This window comes from Lontra canadensis, unplaced genomic scaffold, assembly GCF_010015895.1.
Source record: "Lontra canadensis isolate GAN:19392208 unplaced genomic scaffold, GSC_riverotter_1.0 scaffold21, whole genome shotgun sequence".
Classification (NCBI taxonomy): domain Eukaryota; kingdom Metazoa; phylum Chordata; class Mammalia; order Carnivora; family Mustelidae; genus Lontra; species Lontra canadensis.
The window spans coordinates 19,533,488-19,547,818 of record NW_022631015.1 but is presented as its reverse complement, the minus strand read 5'-3'; the positions used below and the strand labels follow the sequence as shown (position 1 = coordinate 19,547,818).

At 44.0% G+C, this 14,331-nt stretch overlaps 1 protein-coding gene across 4 annotated transcripts in view; it reads right to left on the bottom strand.

The window, feature by feature from the left end:
• The window catches only part of CDKAL1 (CDK5 regulatory subunit associated protein 1 like 1), a 628,275-nt gene that overhangs the window by 22,344 nt on the left and 591,600 nt on the right, over positions 1-14,331 (bottom strand). For all 4 annotated transcript variants that reach the window (XM_032861632.1, XM_032861630.1, XM_032861633.1 and 1 more), the window contains 2 exons: positions 7,322-7,405; positions 3,969-4,133 (listed from right to left, as the gene is read on the bottom strand). In XM_032861632.1, coding sequence (XP_032717523.1) covers positions 3,969-4,133; positions 7,322-7,405 — 249 coding nt within the window. The remainder of the gene's footprint in view (positions 1-3,968; positions 4,134-7,321; positions 7,406-14,331) is intronic.

Here is a 14,331-nt window from a genome sequence, read left to right as displayed (position 1 = left end):
TGGCATGGCAATTTTCTGAGGAAACTTCAACTGTGTAAAATGATCATCGCACTGAACAGGATATGTTATGACACACTTGGGCTCTATGAGGGAGTGTGGCAAAAATATCACCGCTCTTCAACACCTTAAAACTTGTGCTTTTTCTCAGGGTTCCCATGCCTCTGGCCCTTGCCCCTAAGTATCCCCTCCCCACAGGGAGGTGACGTTTGCATGTCCCCACAATCATGTCTACAACCCACTTCAGGAGAATTATTAATACACAGATGAGACAGTCTTCACCATCCAGGGGGATGCAGTCCCACACTTTCTGAAGTTCGAAGTGTGGAAATTTGGCCTTATTACATTACAATATTAAAACTGCTTTTAAAAATAGCAAACACTCTTTCCCACTTGAGAATCATTTTCTTAAAAGAGTGGTTTTCAAACTTGAGCAGCACCAGTATTACCCAGAGAGCTTATTAAGAAAACAGGTTACTGGGCCTTGCTCTCAGAGTTTCCGTTCAGGTCCAGCTTGAAGCCTGAGAATTCGTCTTTTTAACAAGTTCCCAGATTTGCCGATGATGCAAGTCTGGAGACCACACATGAGAATTATTATCCAAGAACATCTATGAAAACGTATGTGTCCCTTGCTTCCTCCTAAGAACAAAGGCCCCTGATACTTTCCATATAAAAGTTCATGATCTCCCCTTTCTTTGATTTATATCTGTCCTTTGAATTCCATGATGCTTTCCCCTGTTTAATTATTATATAACCTTTTTTTGAAATTAATTATCCTTAAAATGATACTTACTCAGAAATGTTCCCCATTAGCTTATAGGTAGCTGTTTGCTTCCATATTCCTTAAAAATATTCAGACCAATTTTGCTTCTTTCCTATCACCCTCTCTTTCTAATTCTCTATTCCTTTAACCATACTGAAAGGAAAGATGGGAATAATCATGAAAGATGTTACCATACGCTGTTTCCTAGCACATAATTTCGTAGAGGATAGTAACCTTTGACTTTATTATTGCTCGCCTTTTCTATCCTGTTGTGGGCACTCACTTATAACCTGAAAATAACAAGGCCTGATGTTTATTAATATTTATAGAATTCAACACCCTGCCACAGGGTAGGCAGTCAATCCATTTTTGTCAAACAGAATATTTCAATCACAGAATCCCAGAGACAACTGAGGTCCAGGGAACCTAAGTGATACACAAAGGGTCACAAAGTCTGTTACCACAAATGCCAGAATGCTATAATCTGGATCCCACGACGCCCTCCTAGGTTGCGCTCCTTCCCCCAGTCTGTTCTACCTCTCACTACTTTTATCAGAAGACACCAACAGGACCTAAAGGGGGACAAAATAACTCTCAAGGAGCATCGGGCTAAATACTTAGAGAATAATCATAAAATTCTCAATGAGGATAAATGCATTTACTTTGGCCAATAATTTAACACAATATTTTGCTTTAGATGATTTGACCTTTTCAGATGCCTTTACAAAGTGTACAGGGGAGGTCACCGTTCTAGACAAACTAAGGAAAAACCTACAACATGCAGAAACACATTCCGATGGGATGGGTCCTCTGGTCCTAAACAGACGATCGTATATAGAAATCCACTCCCCTCGCTTACCCTTAGACAGCGTGTACTGCATGATGAGGGCTAAAACAACGAAACATAACAACAATGATTAGTACCAGGTCATCTTCAGGGTTTGCTCTTTCTAGATGCAACTAGATTTATGGGAAAGGGGAAACGACCCTTTGGCAGCTGGTCGCTATGTCCCAGGAACAGTATTAGGTGGCTTACAGACACTACCAAAGGGACTCCTTTCAATGACCCTATGAGCGAGACGTTAGTCTTCCCATTAAAATGAAGACCAAATGAAGACTGGCAGTTGCATGGTTAGGGGAAACTGGCAAGTCCAGATGCAAACTCAGGTCTGTCGGACCCCAAGGTCATGGTTCATCCACAGAGGAAGCAGGCTGGTTCTGTCATTCAAGAGTTCCAGAACCTTTACCGGTGCTCAAAGAGCTTAACGAGTCTGAGATGTGATTACAACCTCTACCCACTTCTCTACTCTATAAAAGTGGGACAAGCTGTTCTCCTCCTGCTTAATTTATTTTGGCTTGTGTCATCAGCAAAAACATTTCTAACATCAGGACACATTGACTGAAGAAGGCTTTTTGACCCTGAGCCTGGCGTATCTTTAAAAGCTGACAAGTAATGAAGTGTAAGGCCACGCTCAGTACTAACATACAGGAAGTCACAAACGGTGATGGAAGCCTGGCCTGATTGTCCCTCGAAAGTCCTAACCCTTTGGCTTTGTGCGTGTGGCCCTGCCCCTTCCTAGAAACCGAGGAGGGCCAACACACAAGTGACTTTTCCTCATCTCACCCAGGATCTGGGATAGTCCCATGCAGAGATGGTCTGTTGGCAGAACAGATGACAACGTGTTTTCCAGGCTGGAGGGAGGGAGGAAGGGGGACGGGAGGAGGCTGCCCCCCCAGAATTTAAACAGTGCTGCCCTTGTAGCAGGTAACACGACAGTCAAGGAACTAACAAAAGGGTATTGCTTTTCTTTGTTGAGGATAATGTTTCAAAACGTTATCCTCTTCAACAGACCTACATCGAAGGAATTAAACAATCATTTGCCCACCACTGCCGTTTGCTGTGAAGTCCTTTTCACTGTGGCTATTTCAAGTCAACCTTGTAATACATACTCTGTAGAAAAACAAACAAACAACAACAACAAAAAGCCCACTTCCTTTAAAAATCTCTCAAGGATTAGCTAACACATCAGAAGCCAAATCTTTAAGCAAGAGAATTTAAATTCTGGATTCTAGTGTTCCTTCCTGGTCATCCATCCCAAATCCCTAGGACTTTTTTTTTTGAAGCAACAGCAACCGTTAATGGCTATGCTTATCAAGTACTAGCGCTCACTCCTGGCTGAGCGGGACGACACACAGTTGGCAGGGCCTGGGCGAAGGCAAGCCTGCGTCACTCCATTTATCAGTCCGAAGGCCGTGCACGCTGATTCTTCACGTGTACCCGTCAGGCTCACGGGAGGCGTCACTCATGTTTGGACACCAGAGTCCATCACCACAGTGAGTGAGAACACAGATAACAGCACCCTCTTTGTTGCTACGCTCGATGCTTAATTAGCATGCCCTGGCAGTTTATTTTGAGGGGAAAGATAATACACACATTCAAACAATTGTGGAACTCGATGGCCAGATAAATATCGCTTCTCATTTTTCCGTACGCAAAGTCACGGCTGCACACTTTTTTGTGGAGTGCTTAACAATTGTGTTGGAGAAAGGACATCAAATGATGCTTAGAAATGTGATACACATTTTCATTTCACACCCCATCAGCTTTTACAACTGTAGCTCAATGAAATGTAAGAGGGAGACTGGCAAACAGCCAGATTTGCACCAAGGTATAAAAGAGGGGTCAGGTTACTTTTTTATAGAAAGGAGAAAAAATTGTTTAATTTTCACTCCACATGACTAAAGCAGATATTCAACAAACAGCCTGGAGAGAGGCACTCACACCACACACACCGACACGCTTTAGTGCCTGTTTAACTGCAGGCTCTTACTGTATTATCAACAGCTTCGTAAAGCAAGAAAACCTTCCTCTCCTCACCCCCTTCCACTCAGGATCTCCTGACACAGAAATGCCCTGGATCAGATGATCTGCGTTCCATCTTCCACCTGAAAATAATGCCTTTTGCCCTCCACGGCTGGCCTAGAAGTAGGAAGGGCTCATTCCCTCTCCAGGAGGAGCAGCAAAGCTAAAGGCATCAGCAAAACCGCATCTTTCTAATTCAGAGTTCGGTCTATCAGGAAGGATTAAAGCCTCATGCATACATAAAGAGGGAACTAGAAATGATAACAGAAACACAGTCTGGAATCTCTGTGCTTCTGCAGTCGCTGTTTTACCGGCAAGGTAGAGAGAAAAGCGTCTTTTACTCACCTCTGTTAAACCTGAGACTTCTCCCTTTGCTAATGGTTTGCTGATGGATGGCGTGTATACTTTGGCGTCTGTTACTGGCTGCCCTTTCATGAAGTGTTTGCCTGATTCGTAAATGTCCACTTCGATCATTTTCCCCATGAATGTGGGGTTCTTTGGCACTAAGACCTTTAAAGAAAAATTCAGAAGTCTTAATTTTAACAAAATAAACTTGCCATTTTAGAGCACTGTTTTAGATTTATAGGATGACTGCAAAGGAAGCAGAGGAGTCCCGGATACCTCAGACCCCTATTTTCCTATTACGAACATCCTACCACGAGTACGGTACGTTTGTCACAATGAATGAACCCACACTGATGTATGACTATCCACCGCAGTCCATCCTTTATTCGGATATCCCTGGTTGCCTCCTCGCATCTTCTCTCTGTCCTGAGATCCTATACCGAGTAGGCTCCATCTTCCAGCTGCTCAAGGATCTGGAGATCCTGTAGGCAAGGAAGGCGTGTGTGGGAGGAGCCACGGGCTGGAGACAATGCTCCTTCCTCGGGATGCCTGCTGTCCTCAGGCATGTGGCAGGCAGACCCGGGAGAGCCCCCAGCAATCAAGCCAGTCGCTTTTGGACAGGCCTTTGATATGCTGCTCTCGGCTGTCCCATGCAATGAGGAAAACTGAGACAACACTGATGAAAGCCTTGTACTTTCCATACCTGCCAAGTCAGCTGTCAGAGTCATGGTGTAAATAGACACTTCAGATAAAGGCCCGCATGTTCGTGTGTGCGTGAGCACGTGTGTGTGTGTGTGTGTGTGTGTGAGAGAGAGACAGAGAGAGAGAGCGCATGGGTGTGTGATTTGGGGGGCAGGGAGTGGAAGAACATTTAAAAGCCCCTTTTTAATGGCCCAAATGTTGGCGTTGGGGCTAAATGACTCCTCTGACTAACAGCCCCCATTCCCGTCTCTCACTCTGTCCTGGGACGGGCACGTTGTTTCCTTCTACCTCCCCAGACGATCGGCAGCTCTGAAGGCTCCTTTGGCTAGTTCACAGGGAACTGTCAGACGCTCTCTCTCCGCTCGAGATTTCTAACAGAAGCACTTGTTTACCTCGAGCAAACGTTCCCCTCCTTGGGGACCCGGAGGAGGTTTGCACGCGGCGTGTCTCCCTCACGTTTCTGTGTCGGGACCTCAGCCGCTTGCCAGGCTTGTCAAGTCAGGATCCAAAACAAACAGACTCATTCCACCCTAGTAATACTGTCATTTCTAGATACCATCTCCACTTCTGGAGCTCATCTTATTTAGAAAAATCATTCCTCTGACATCTTTGATACGCTTCGCTGTAGAGACAGACAAGCTGGAGGCGAGCCAGGGTTCCACGGCCGACTTCTCTGGGAGGCGAAGCGGGATCTGGGTCTTTCTGGGTTTGATTCTTTTTATGACCACTGAGTCCACGGCCTCATCAAAGGAGAGGAAAAAGGTCACCTGGGCCTTGAATCACTCACAGCAAGCACATGAACTCAAAGAGCTTTAGTATCAGAATATGAAAGCCCCTTTAAATCGGTTTTTATAAAACAAGAAAATCTCTAGAGTAAACTGTCCCTGGGAGATGTGGTACCATTCTGGGGAGAAATAACTCTCCTTGATCTGCTGCCTTGATCTGAATGAAGGGCTCAGTGTTATTTTCCCCCTCCAGTTGTAATAATTGGAAAAAGCCCGGCTGCTTTAAATTGGAGGAAACAGCTAATGAGGCATGCCATTGCCTTTAAAATGAAGGGGAAAAAAGTTTCCTGCTGAGGCAGAAACCCAGATGGCAGAGAAAAGAGAGGGAAGAGGCGACCAAAATACAATCGAGTTCCTCCCCAGGGCCGAGCAGGTTGGCCTGAATAGGAAAATGGCTCTTGGGAGCCAACTAATGAGATGGAAAATGGGGAAGAAACTCGGCTCCGGCATCGAGTGCTGGGAACCCTTCCTCCGCTGTCGTTTCTGCCGGGTATGGAACAGGGCACGTCTAGTCTGGGCCTGGAAAAGTTCCTCCCACGTTTCCTGAGGACTCAGGGCCCAGTTTGGGGTTACTCCCTGGGAAGCATCAGCATGGGAGGTCTCTCCGACTACGGCTTCCCTGCTTTCTGACAAGGGCAGGGGTTTCCCTTGCCCCCCTCCCGCTCACCCACCCTAGCCTGAAGATGCTTCCCACACTCTAATTTCAGCCACGACCCACAGGGGGAAAAAAAATTCACTTCTTATTTAACGAGAAAGGAACAAAAAGTAGGAAAACACATTTGGTATTAAGAAAAGTTAATAGTCGGACGCCTGGGTGGCTCAGTCGGTTAAGTGTCTGCTTTTGGCTCAGGTCATGGTCCCAGGGCTCTGGGATCAAGTTCTCCCAATGGGCTCCTGGCTTGGCGGGGAGTGTGTTTCTCTCTCTCCTTCTGCTCCTCCCCCTGCTGGTGCTCTCTCTCAAATAAATAAAATCTCAAACCAAACCAAACCAAACAAAAAACCATTAACAGAGTCCAGGAGTGACCCACGAAATCCCTGTGCCCACGGAGAGTCTCCTGTCGAGTTGGGGAGAGCCCCCCTCTTCCTGGGCCTTTTCCAGGGCCACGGCCCCTGAAGGAGGCACTCTGTATTCTTCAGTCCCTTCTGAACAGCTCCCCGTCTTGGGGGAGTGGAATCCCAAATGTTGAGAGAGAAGCTGGGCGGGCCGGCAGTGCGGCGAGCCGGGCCAGTTTACAAGGGAGGGCAAGGCCGATGGCTGGTGGGCAGGCTCGGCCCGTGAAGACGATGCTCACAGTGGAGCTGGTTTGATCCTCATGCTGGTCTCCAGAGCTGGCCACATGAGCTGAATCCACAGAATGGACTCTTTCCTCTTGGCCCCCAGCATTCTCACCAAGGTGGAAGTTAAAAAAAAAAAAAAATCCTACAACTAAACAGAACTGAAAAAACAATCGACCAACTGACCACCTGAGTGAGAGCCAGGGTCCCGGGAGGAAATCCCTGCCCTTCCCCGCCGAAGTGGCAGACATCCTTCCTGTTTCCTGGACAGAACTTTCCCCTCTCCTCTGCCAGACTGTGGGAATTCCGGCAGCGAGGACTACCCGTTCTCGCCTCCTAAAGCCCACGGCTGGTCCGGCAAAGACGACTGAAGACGAAAACACACTTACTCCTTTGCAGAGGCATACTGTGGACTAAACCACAGAGATAAGGCCCCTGTTCATCTAGCCGACCCGATGCTCTAAAATGCCCTTGCTGTGACAGGACTCTACAACCCTCCCCTCCTTTCGGTTCCTTTCGCTTAAGGTGATTTGCTTCACAGCCCCCTCTCTCACTCCGGAGAAAGCATCATGCCTCCGAAGTGTCGCTCACCTGCTCGTAGAATCGATTGTGGGCAACGTAAAACTTGGAATCAAAAGACTCTTCGGTCACTAACACTTGTTGTCTTTCACCAATCTGTGGAGAGAAGGGGAGAGAAAAGGAAAGGTAAGGGCAAACACCTGAGAATCCAAAACAAAAGTGCCAGCCCAGACAGTCCTGGCCCAGGAAGCGATGTCCTCTCGGAGTTAAAGCGGATTCTGGATTGCTAGTTACTGAGCAGCTAATAGAAGAACCACGAATTCAAATTTCCTGAAAGACGCTATTATCTATGCACTAATATAAAATGAGCCTAGCATGAAATCTTACTTTCTTACATAACTATGAAACAAAACTTAGCTTCCTCCTTCAACATAAGTAAGATAATTAAGGCCTCTAACACACACACAAATCTTCTAAGTATCACTTGGTTTCTCCAAGCAACGTTGCAAAACAAGCCATAACAAGCTGCTTCTAATCCAAATTCATGAAAATATTTTGGCAATGGGGAAGAGTAGTAATAAACATTAATTTGAGTTATGAGGGATGTAACACTAAAGAAAATGCCTCAAAAACTAGTCATTAAGTCCCTGCATCTAAACATTTCACACATTGCATATAACTCTTCAATTACTGATTAATTCCTACGGCTATTCCCTTATTAAATACGTTTATTCTCTCATAAGCAACCATCTCTTCTTTGTTGCAGCCACGACCCCATGTTCATGTTTTATTTTTTATTTCTTTTAGGAAGAAAGATAGCAAAGATATGGGACTGTTAATTCTCTACAGGATTGATCTACATTTACGGTCTAAGCACACATCTTTAATAACCAAGAAGTTAAATCAACCAAAACATTGGTTGAAAAATGTGGCCAGTCGAAAACATTCTACCACTTCCAAGTTTCGTCCACTGTGAAGTACAACATTTAAAGCACCAATTACTTCTTTCTAACAAGGTTGTCAAAATGTCTGATGAGGTAGCAACTAGCTGCACGGAATGATTGTGCCTAGAATTATTTTTGCCTTCGCTGCCTGATAAACACAACTCTCTGTATCAAAGCACATGGACAGTAAGATTTCAAAAAAGCCATCCCTAGGGGCACCTGGGTGGCTCAGTGGGTTAAGCCTCTGCCTTCGGCTCGGGTCATGATCTCAGGGTCCTGGGATCGAGCCCCACCTTGGGCTCTCTGCTCGGCGGGGAGCCTGCTTCCTCCTCTCTCTCTGCCTGCCTCTCTGCCTGCTTGTGATCTCTGTCTGTCAAATAAATAAATAAAATCTTAAAAAAAAAAAAAAAAGCTGTCCCTATTCTCATATGTAAGGACTTGTTACCGCAGTCGGGCAGTTAGGGTTTAGGAAACGTAAACACAGCTGCACTAAAGAGACCACCTAACAATTAAATACAAAACACCAAACTCTCCTCTCCATCATACGATGCCAAAACCTAAAACACACCATAATTTACTATCTTTTTTTACTATCTTGTTCAAAATGTAGCCCCCTTAGCCAAAGGTCGTAAGGTCTCTAGGAGGATACTTACCAGGCACTTCCTTCACTCCCTGAAAACTAATGAACTTTCCTGCCACATTCACCCCTTTTGAAAATCGAGTGGCAACCAAAGAACATCTCCCCAACTTCTCCATTGAATGGGAATGGCTGTTTATTTAACAAGACTGATGAATATTGGTTTTTACTGAAGTATATTCTTCTGGAGGAAAACTTAGCATGTTTGTACACATTTCACAGTGTGAGTTGCTTATGACTTAGGCTAAGTATCTGTCAATGGTTCTTAAGGAAATCTGCAATTACACTTCATCTCACATTAAGTTTTCGGGAAACGAATCTAGCAACAATATGAGATTGTTGAGCCCCTGAGACGGTTGCTGCTGCTTCCGTCTTGTTTGAATGAAGGTGGGCAGCTGTAGTCCGCAATGCTGGGCTGTCCTGGCTCACCTGAGTAACAGCCACATGAGCTCACACAGACCCAGAGTCGGGGAGACTTGCTACACGTGCACGGCAGAGGGCGGGGCTTCTGATCAACCACCAGAGAACTATTTACAGTTGAGTATTTAACTGTTATTTGCCACAAGGATGCAGGGAAATGGCTATGTGCGGTAATTTACGGTGGCAAACATCTTCCTGTCACCTCTTCTGTCCCCTTAGTCATGCATCCTGTCTCACCAGTGAGGCTCTTAAAGTTCCTCGAAAGACACAAAGCAAAAATGAGCATAAGGAAGCCAGGACTTGGATGAAAAGCTGCTGCAATCTATTCCAATCCCTTTAAAAAACTAACTAAAATGAATAATAAATGCCCTCCTCGATATATATGTATATATTTTTAAAGAATGAAGTTGCAATGAAGTGACTATCAGAAACAACCTTTAAGAGAATTAACTATTTCCTGTAACCTTAAAAACACCCATGACATTAAGGAGTGGGGGTGGAGGGGGTAGGTTTCAGGTGGAACTCGGGGGGAAAATTTTAAAAATGGACAAATTCCTAAGAATATGTCAGAGGTTGACAATGAAGTGTTTCATAAAGATTGTGACTGGTAGCACAAATTAGGATGCCAGTGGAATCACGAACCCAAAGAAAGGTCTAGAGCTGGTGTCAAGACAGCTGGAACGTTCAAGGACAGGAGGGAAGGGGATGCTTGGAGGGAGGAGGGACAGTTAAAGCAGGGGTGTGGCCTGCCCACAGAACCTGGCAGAGAGGAGTCTCAAGGAGGGTTACTTAAAAACACTAGCCACTACATGTTTGAAGCAGATGTTAGATGGGAGGACACAGGGTCTGAGTAGATTATTTTTAAGATAAAAGAGAGGTGAGTACATTTACTCATCGCAAAAAGGAGAAGTCAGGAAGTAGCAGGACATGGGAAAAGGAGAGTCGGGCTGAAGAGGAAGTGGGTTATAATATTTAAAACACCTCTCAGTTCCAAAGTTCTAGGTCCTCCTTTGTGGTAGATTGGTAGGATTGGGACAGGTACGCCCACAAGCTTCCCGATGCAGGAAATACGTACTCTGAATCCAGGCTCACTTTCCCTGAAGTCAATGTAAGCTTCAAGCACATAGCTATTTTCTTGCTGCACTTATAAGTAACATGATCTCGAATACCCATAAAGTCCTTCAAAAAGCTGTCGAGGGACCTGAACCCCAAGAAGCCCATCAAAATCTTCCCAACAAAGCCCTTGTTTTATAATCCTAGAAAGATAACCCTTTTGTTTCTGATTTGTTTTGCAGATGTATAATTTATAGTTGGTTAACTAAAATGCTCACTTAGCTTCCTCAACATTTTTGGGTGTAGGAACTTGGGATGGGAAGTTACGAATTTCAGGGGGAAACTGAGTTTCCTTTTGAGAAGTCTGACCTTGTGGAAGAAGTCAGGACTCCTGACAAGTGGCGGTCAGTCCTGCTCACACAAGGTAGGCTTACTTCATCATTTATTCCTCAAATGTCCGTGGAGAAAGCTATTTTTCTTAGGGCAAGGAGAACTTCAGTTGGTCTATTTTAATCTAGCTTTAAAAAGATGTTTCATGAAGGGCACCGGGGTGTCTCAGTCCGGTAGAGCACGCAACTCTTGATCTCAGGGTTGTGAGTTTGAGCCCTACGTTGGGCACAGAGCATACTTAAATAAATAAAACAATAACAAAAAAGGATGTTTTATGAAAAATGAATGATAAAAATGGTCTTGTAAAACCATTCTTCTTCCATGTCACAGACTGTGTCCCCAAAGTGAGGCAAAGTGTAGGAAAAAGGCCTCACGGGATCCTGCATTACTGGTGATCTCACAGAGCTGGATACGAAAGAATGCACCTGGTACAGTTTTCCAGGCCTTGTTGGAAAGATGTGACAAGGGGTCTTATGGTTAGTTATCTATTCATTTATCCATAAAGTCTGGAAATAAAGGCAGGAGTCCCATAAACGGACCAGGAAGTAAGCAGCTGAAGCGGGTTTGGCGATCTCAGGTTTCAAAGAGAGGAAAGTGAGGCCCGGCCAGATGTGGTGATTTGCTTTGGGGCATGGCAGAAGGAAGACGAGGAAGTCCTGGAGCCCCTCCCACTACCTGGGCCCTCCCACTTGAGTGCTCACTGGAGAAAACCTACACCATCGGAGATCTGATTCTGCAGTGCGTGACTTTTCCTTGAGCAGAGAAACATCTGCGACAAACAAAAAGGAATGTTTTTAAATTCAAGTTTTGGGCAGAATTTTCAGTACATTACATAATCAGCTAGCCGTGTTATTTGTGTCACATCTATGCTTAAAATTTCCCAAGTGCCCGGAAAGTTGTGAGAAACATCAGTTCTAACCATATGGCCAGATAACACACATAGAACAGCCTTGCGTTAACAAAGCAGTGGTTTCCGGCAGAATGTGGCTGCTGAATGAATGCTCATTCGAGTATACTCTGTTTCTCCATTTGTCCTCAGAAAGTTCCTACCTGACTAAGGACTGAAGAAAGACACTGAACGCAACTGCTCTCAGGCCGGCACACAATACAACCTTAACCAAAGACCGTAGAGTTGGTGGCCTTCACTTTTACGTCGGGAAGAAATGTTACTTGTGTAAGACTCCCTTGCGCTAGAAGAAGTAGAAGGTTTCTTTTAAACTTCCACAGATGACTTCAAATATTAACTTCACACAAAGTTTATTTTTTCTTTTTTAGTCCCTCCCTAGCCCTCCGCGTCCTCACTTCTGTCTTACTTAGAGAGGAAGCCTGGGATAAGGCTTTGGAAAAAAATTGGGAAAAAATTCCAATTCAATCTCTACTGGAGGGTTAGGTTTGAAAGATCTCGGTATTTCAGTGTTAACGGCTCAGTATCCAAAAAACATTCACAAAGGACAGATGCATATTTGAGTACTGGTATAAGAGAAATATTTCTTTCTTGCAACAGTTATAGGAAGGTAAAGAAATTATTTTGCTTCCCCTTAAGAGTTTCTAGAAATTAATTCTCTGTCCAATAGCCTTAGGGGAAAAAAGGAGATTAAAACACATATATCAAAAGCTCTCATAATTATTTATAACACATTCCTAATAAACTTGAATATTCGTTTATCCTACAAAATGTTCTGACACGCAATTTCCGCAGCTAAGTTGTTGAGGGTTTCTTTCTTTCTTTCTTTTATTGTTTTTCTTTGTTTTTTTTTTTTTGTTTTTGTAGATAATAAAATACAATTTTTCTACCTGACTGGTTTCTGAATGCATGACTCTGGGAAATGTCAAATGTCTTTCTTTAGTTCCAGTCAAATTAGTTTTTTTCCCCTCTAAGCTGCCTGGAACATGTTAAACACAAGGCTGTGACCTTAAACTCTGAAATAGTATTTCTAGTGTCTGTGCAAAAGCCTGCCCTCACATACACCTTTAGACTAATTACTGCAGTGTAATGTTGCTGGTGAACCACTGTAATTACACTTGGAGAAAAGTATGGTCTTGTTCTTTCCTAGCTAATGAAAATGATAACCTTTCCATTTTGATTCATCATTCACAACAGGCAGAGCATGCGATGCTGGGTCTCCAGGGTATCCGGTAATTTTCCTGACTGTTTATGCACACTTCTGTTTTCTGGCCCTGCAGACGCTGGAACGAAAGAACCAGGCATACTAATGCTAACAACAGTCAACAGTAATAATAGCAATAACATTAAAATTTAATATCATCCTTACTCGACAATTCCATTCCGTAATGAAAGGGCCATGACACAGGAATGTGTGTCAAAAAATGATGATGGCGCAGAAAACAAGTAATGGGACTCAAAGTCCGTCGTATTCAAAATGCTTGCCATCCGTCTGCTGGTCTACCTAGAGATTCTTGAGAGACCTTGGCTGGTTTCTTCTCAAAGGGGCTGATTCGTATCTGACTCTAAGACAATGACTGAAAATAATTTTATCAGACTTTTAAAAAGCAGTATCTTCTGGGTGAAAAAAACAAATATTAATCTCTAGCTCTCCTTATTAACAGGAATAAATATATGCAAAAGAAAAAGAATGTTCGAGGTAGAATATCCATTCCTGGAAGTAGCTGACCTATGCTATGAGTACCTCAGTGGTCCTATTGTTCCGTCCTCATATTTCAGAAGAAACACCAAGAAAACTGGAAAAAAAAAAAAGGCTTTTTGCAAAAGTAGGGATGCAATATACAAAGGCCAGATGCCAGGGATCTCTGGAATCTGATCAGACTATGGCATTTCTTCTAATAGCAGCCCTGTGGCCTGTCTTCTTCAGTCGCTGGCCGGCTTGATTTCTGTCTTGTGCCCACTTCAGCAAGAGAAAAGGGAGAGAAAAGGGAGTCTTTTCCCACTTAGAGGTAAAATCCCATTCTAATAACAGAGCTCTTTTCATCTTCTGGGTGAGAGCCAACAGTAATAGTACAATAACCATGTTGTATTGATCTGGTTAAAATAATTCTCAACAGCAAACAGTTATGTGACAGATGCCAACCTGATCCCTTTGCAGTATTAGAAATGTATACCTGGGTGCTTACTGAACTGCCAATTCAAAAAACAGCCAAGTTTTAACCACCTGCCTGTAAATTTTCAGTATTCTAGAACATTCTAAGGTGTTGCCTACAATGCTTTTGTGAAAATTTTTTTTTTTTAAACTGTGTTAAGAATACAGAACATGAGATCTACTCTCTCAACAAACAGAGATGAGTGGCCCTTTTTTATCACAAAACTAGCACAAAGTATGTTAGATCTATTTTTCCCACATCAGGTAAGCTTGACAATGCCCAGGCAGTGTAGGAAGGTGCTCAACAAACATTTAGAACTATCTCAAGTCCCAAAGCCAGATGCTTGCTGCCAGTAGTATCTATCCATGAGATCTTATCAACGGGATGACTAAAGGGGGCCATCATGAGATACGTGTGCGGAACACTCTTTTATTAAAAGTTTGATTCTAAGATTAAATGTTAATCTCCACGCACTTCCACCTTCCCCATCTTTTCACATTGGTCTCTACCAATCATGACTCTGCACGTTTGGGCCACTCTTCTTTGACGGGGCTTCTCTTGGGCCACAGAAAGTGACCACA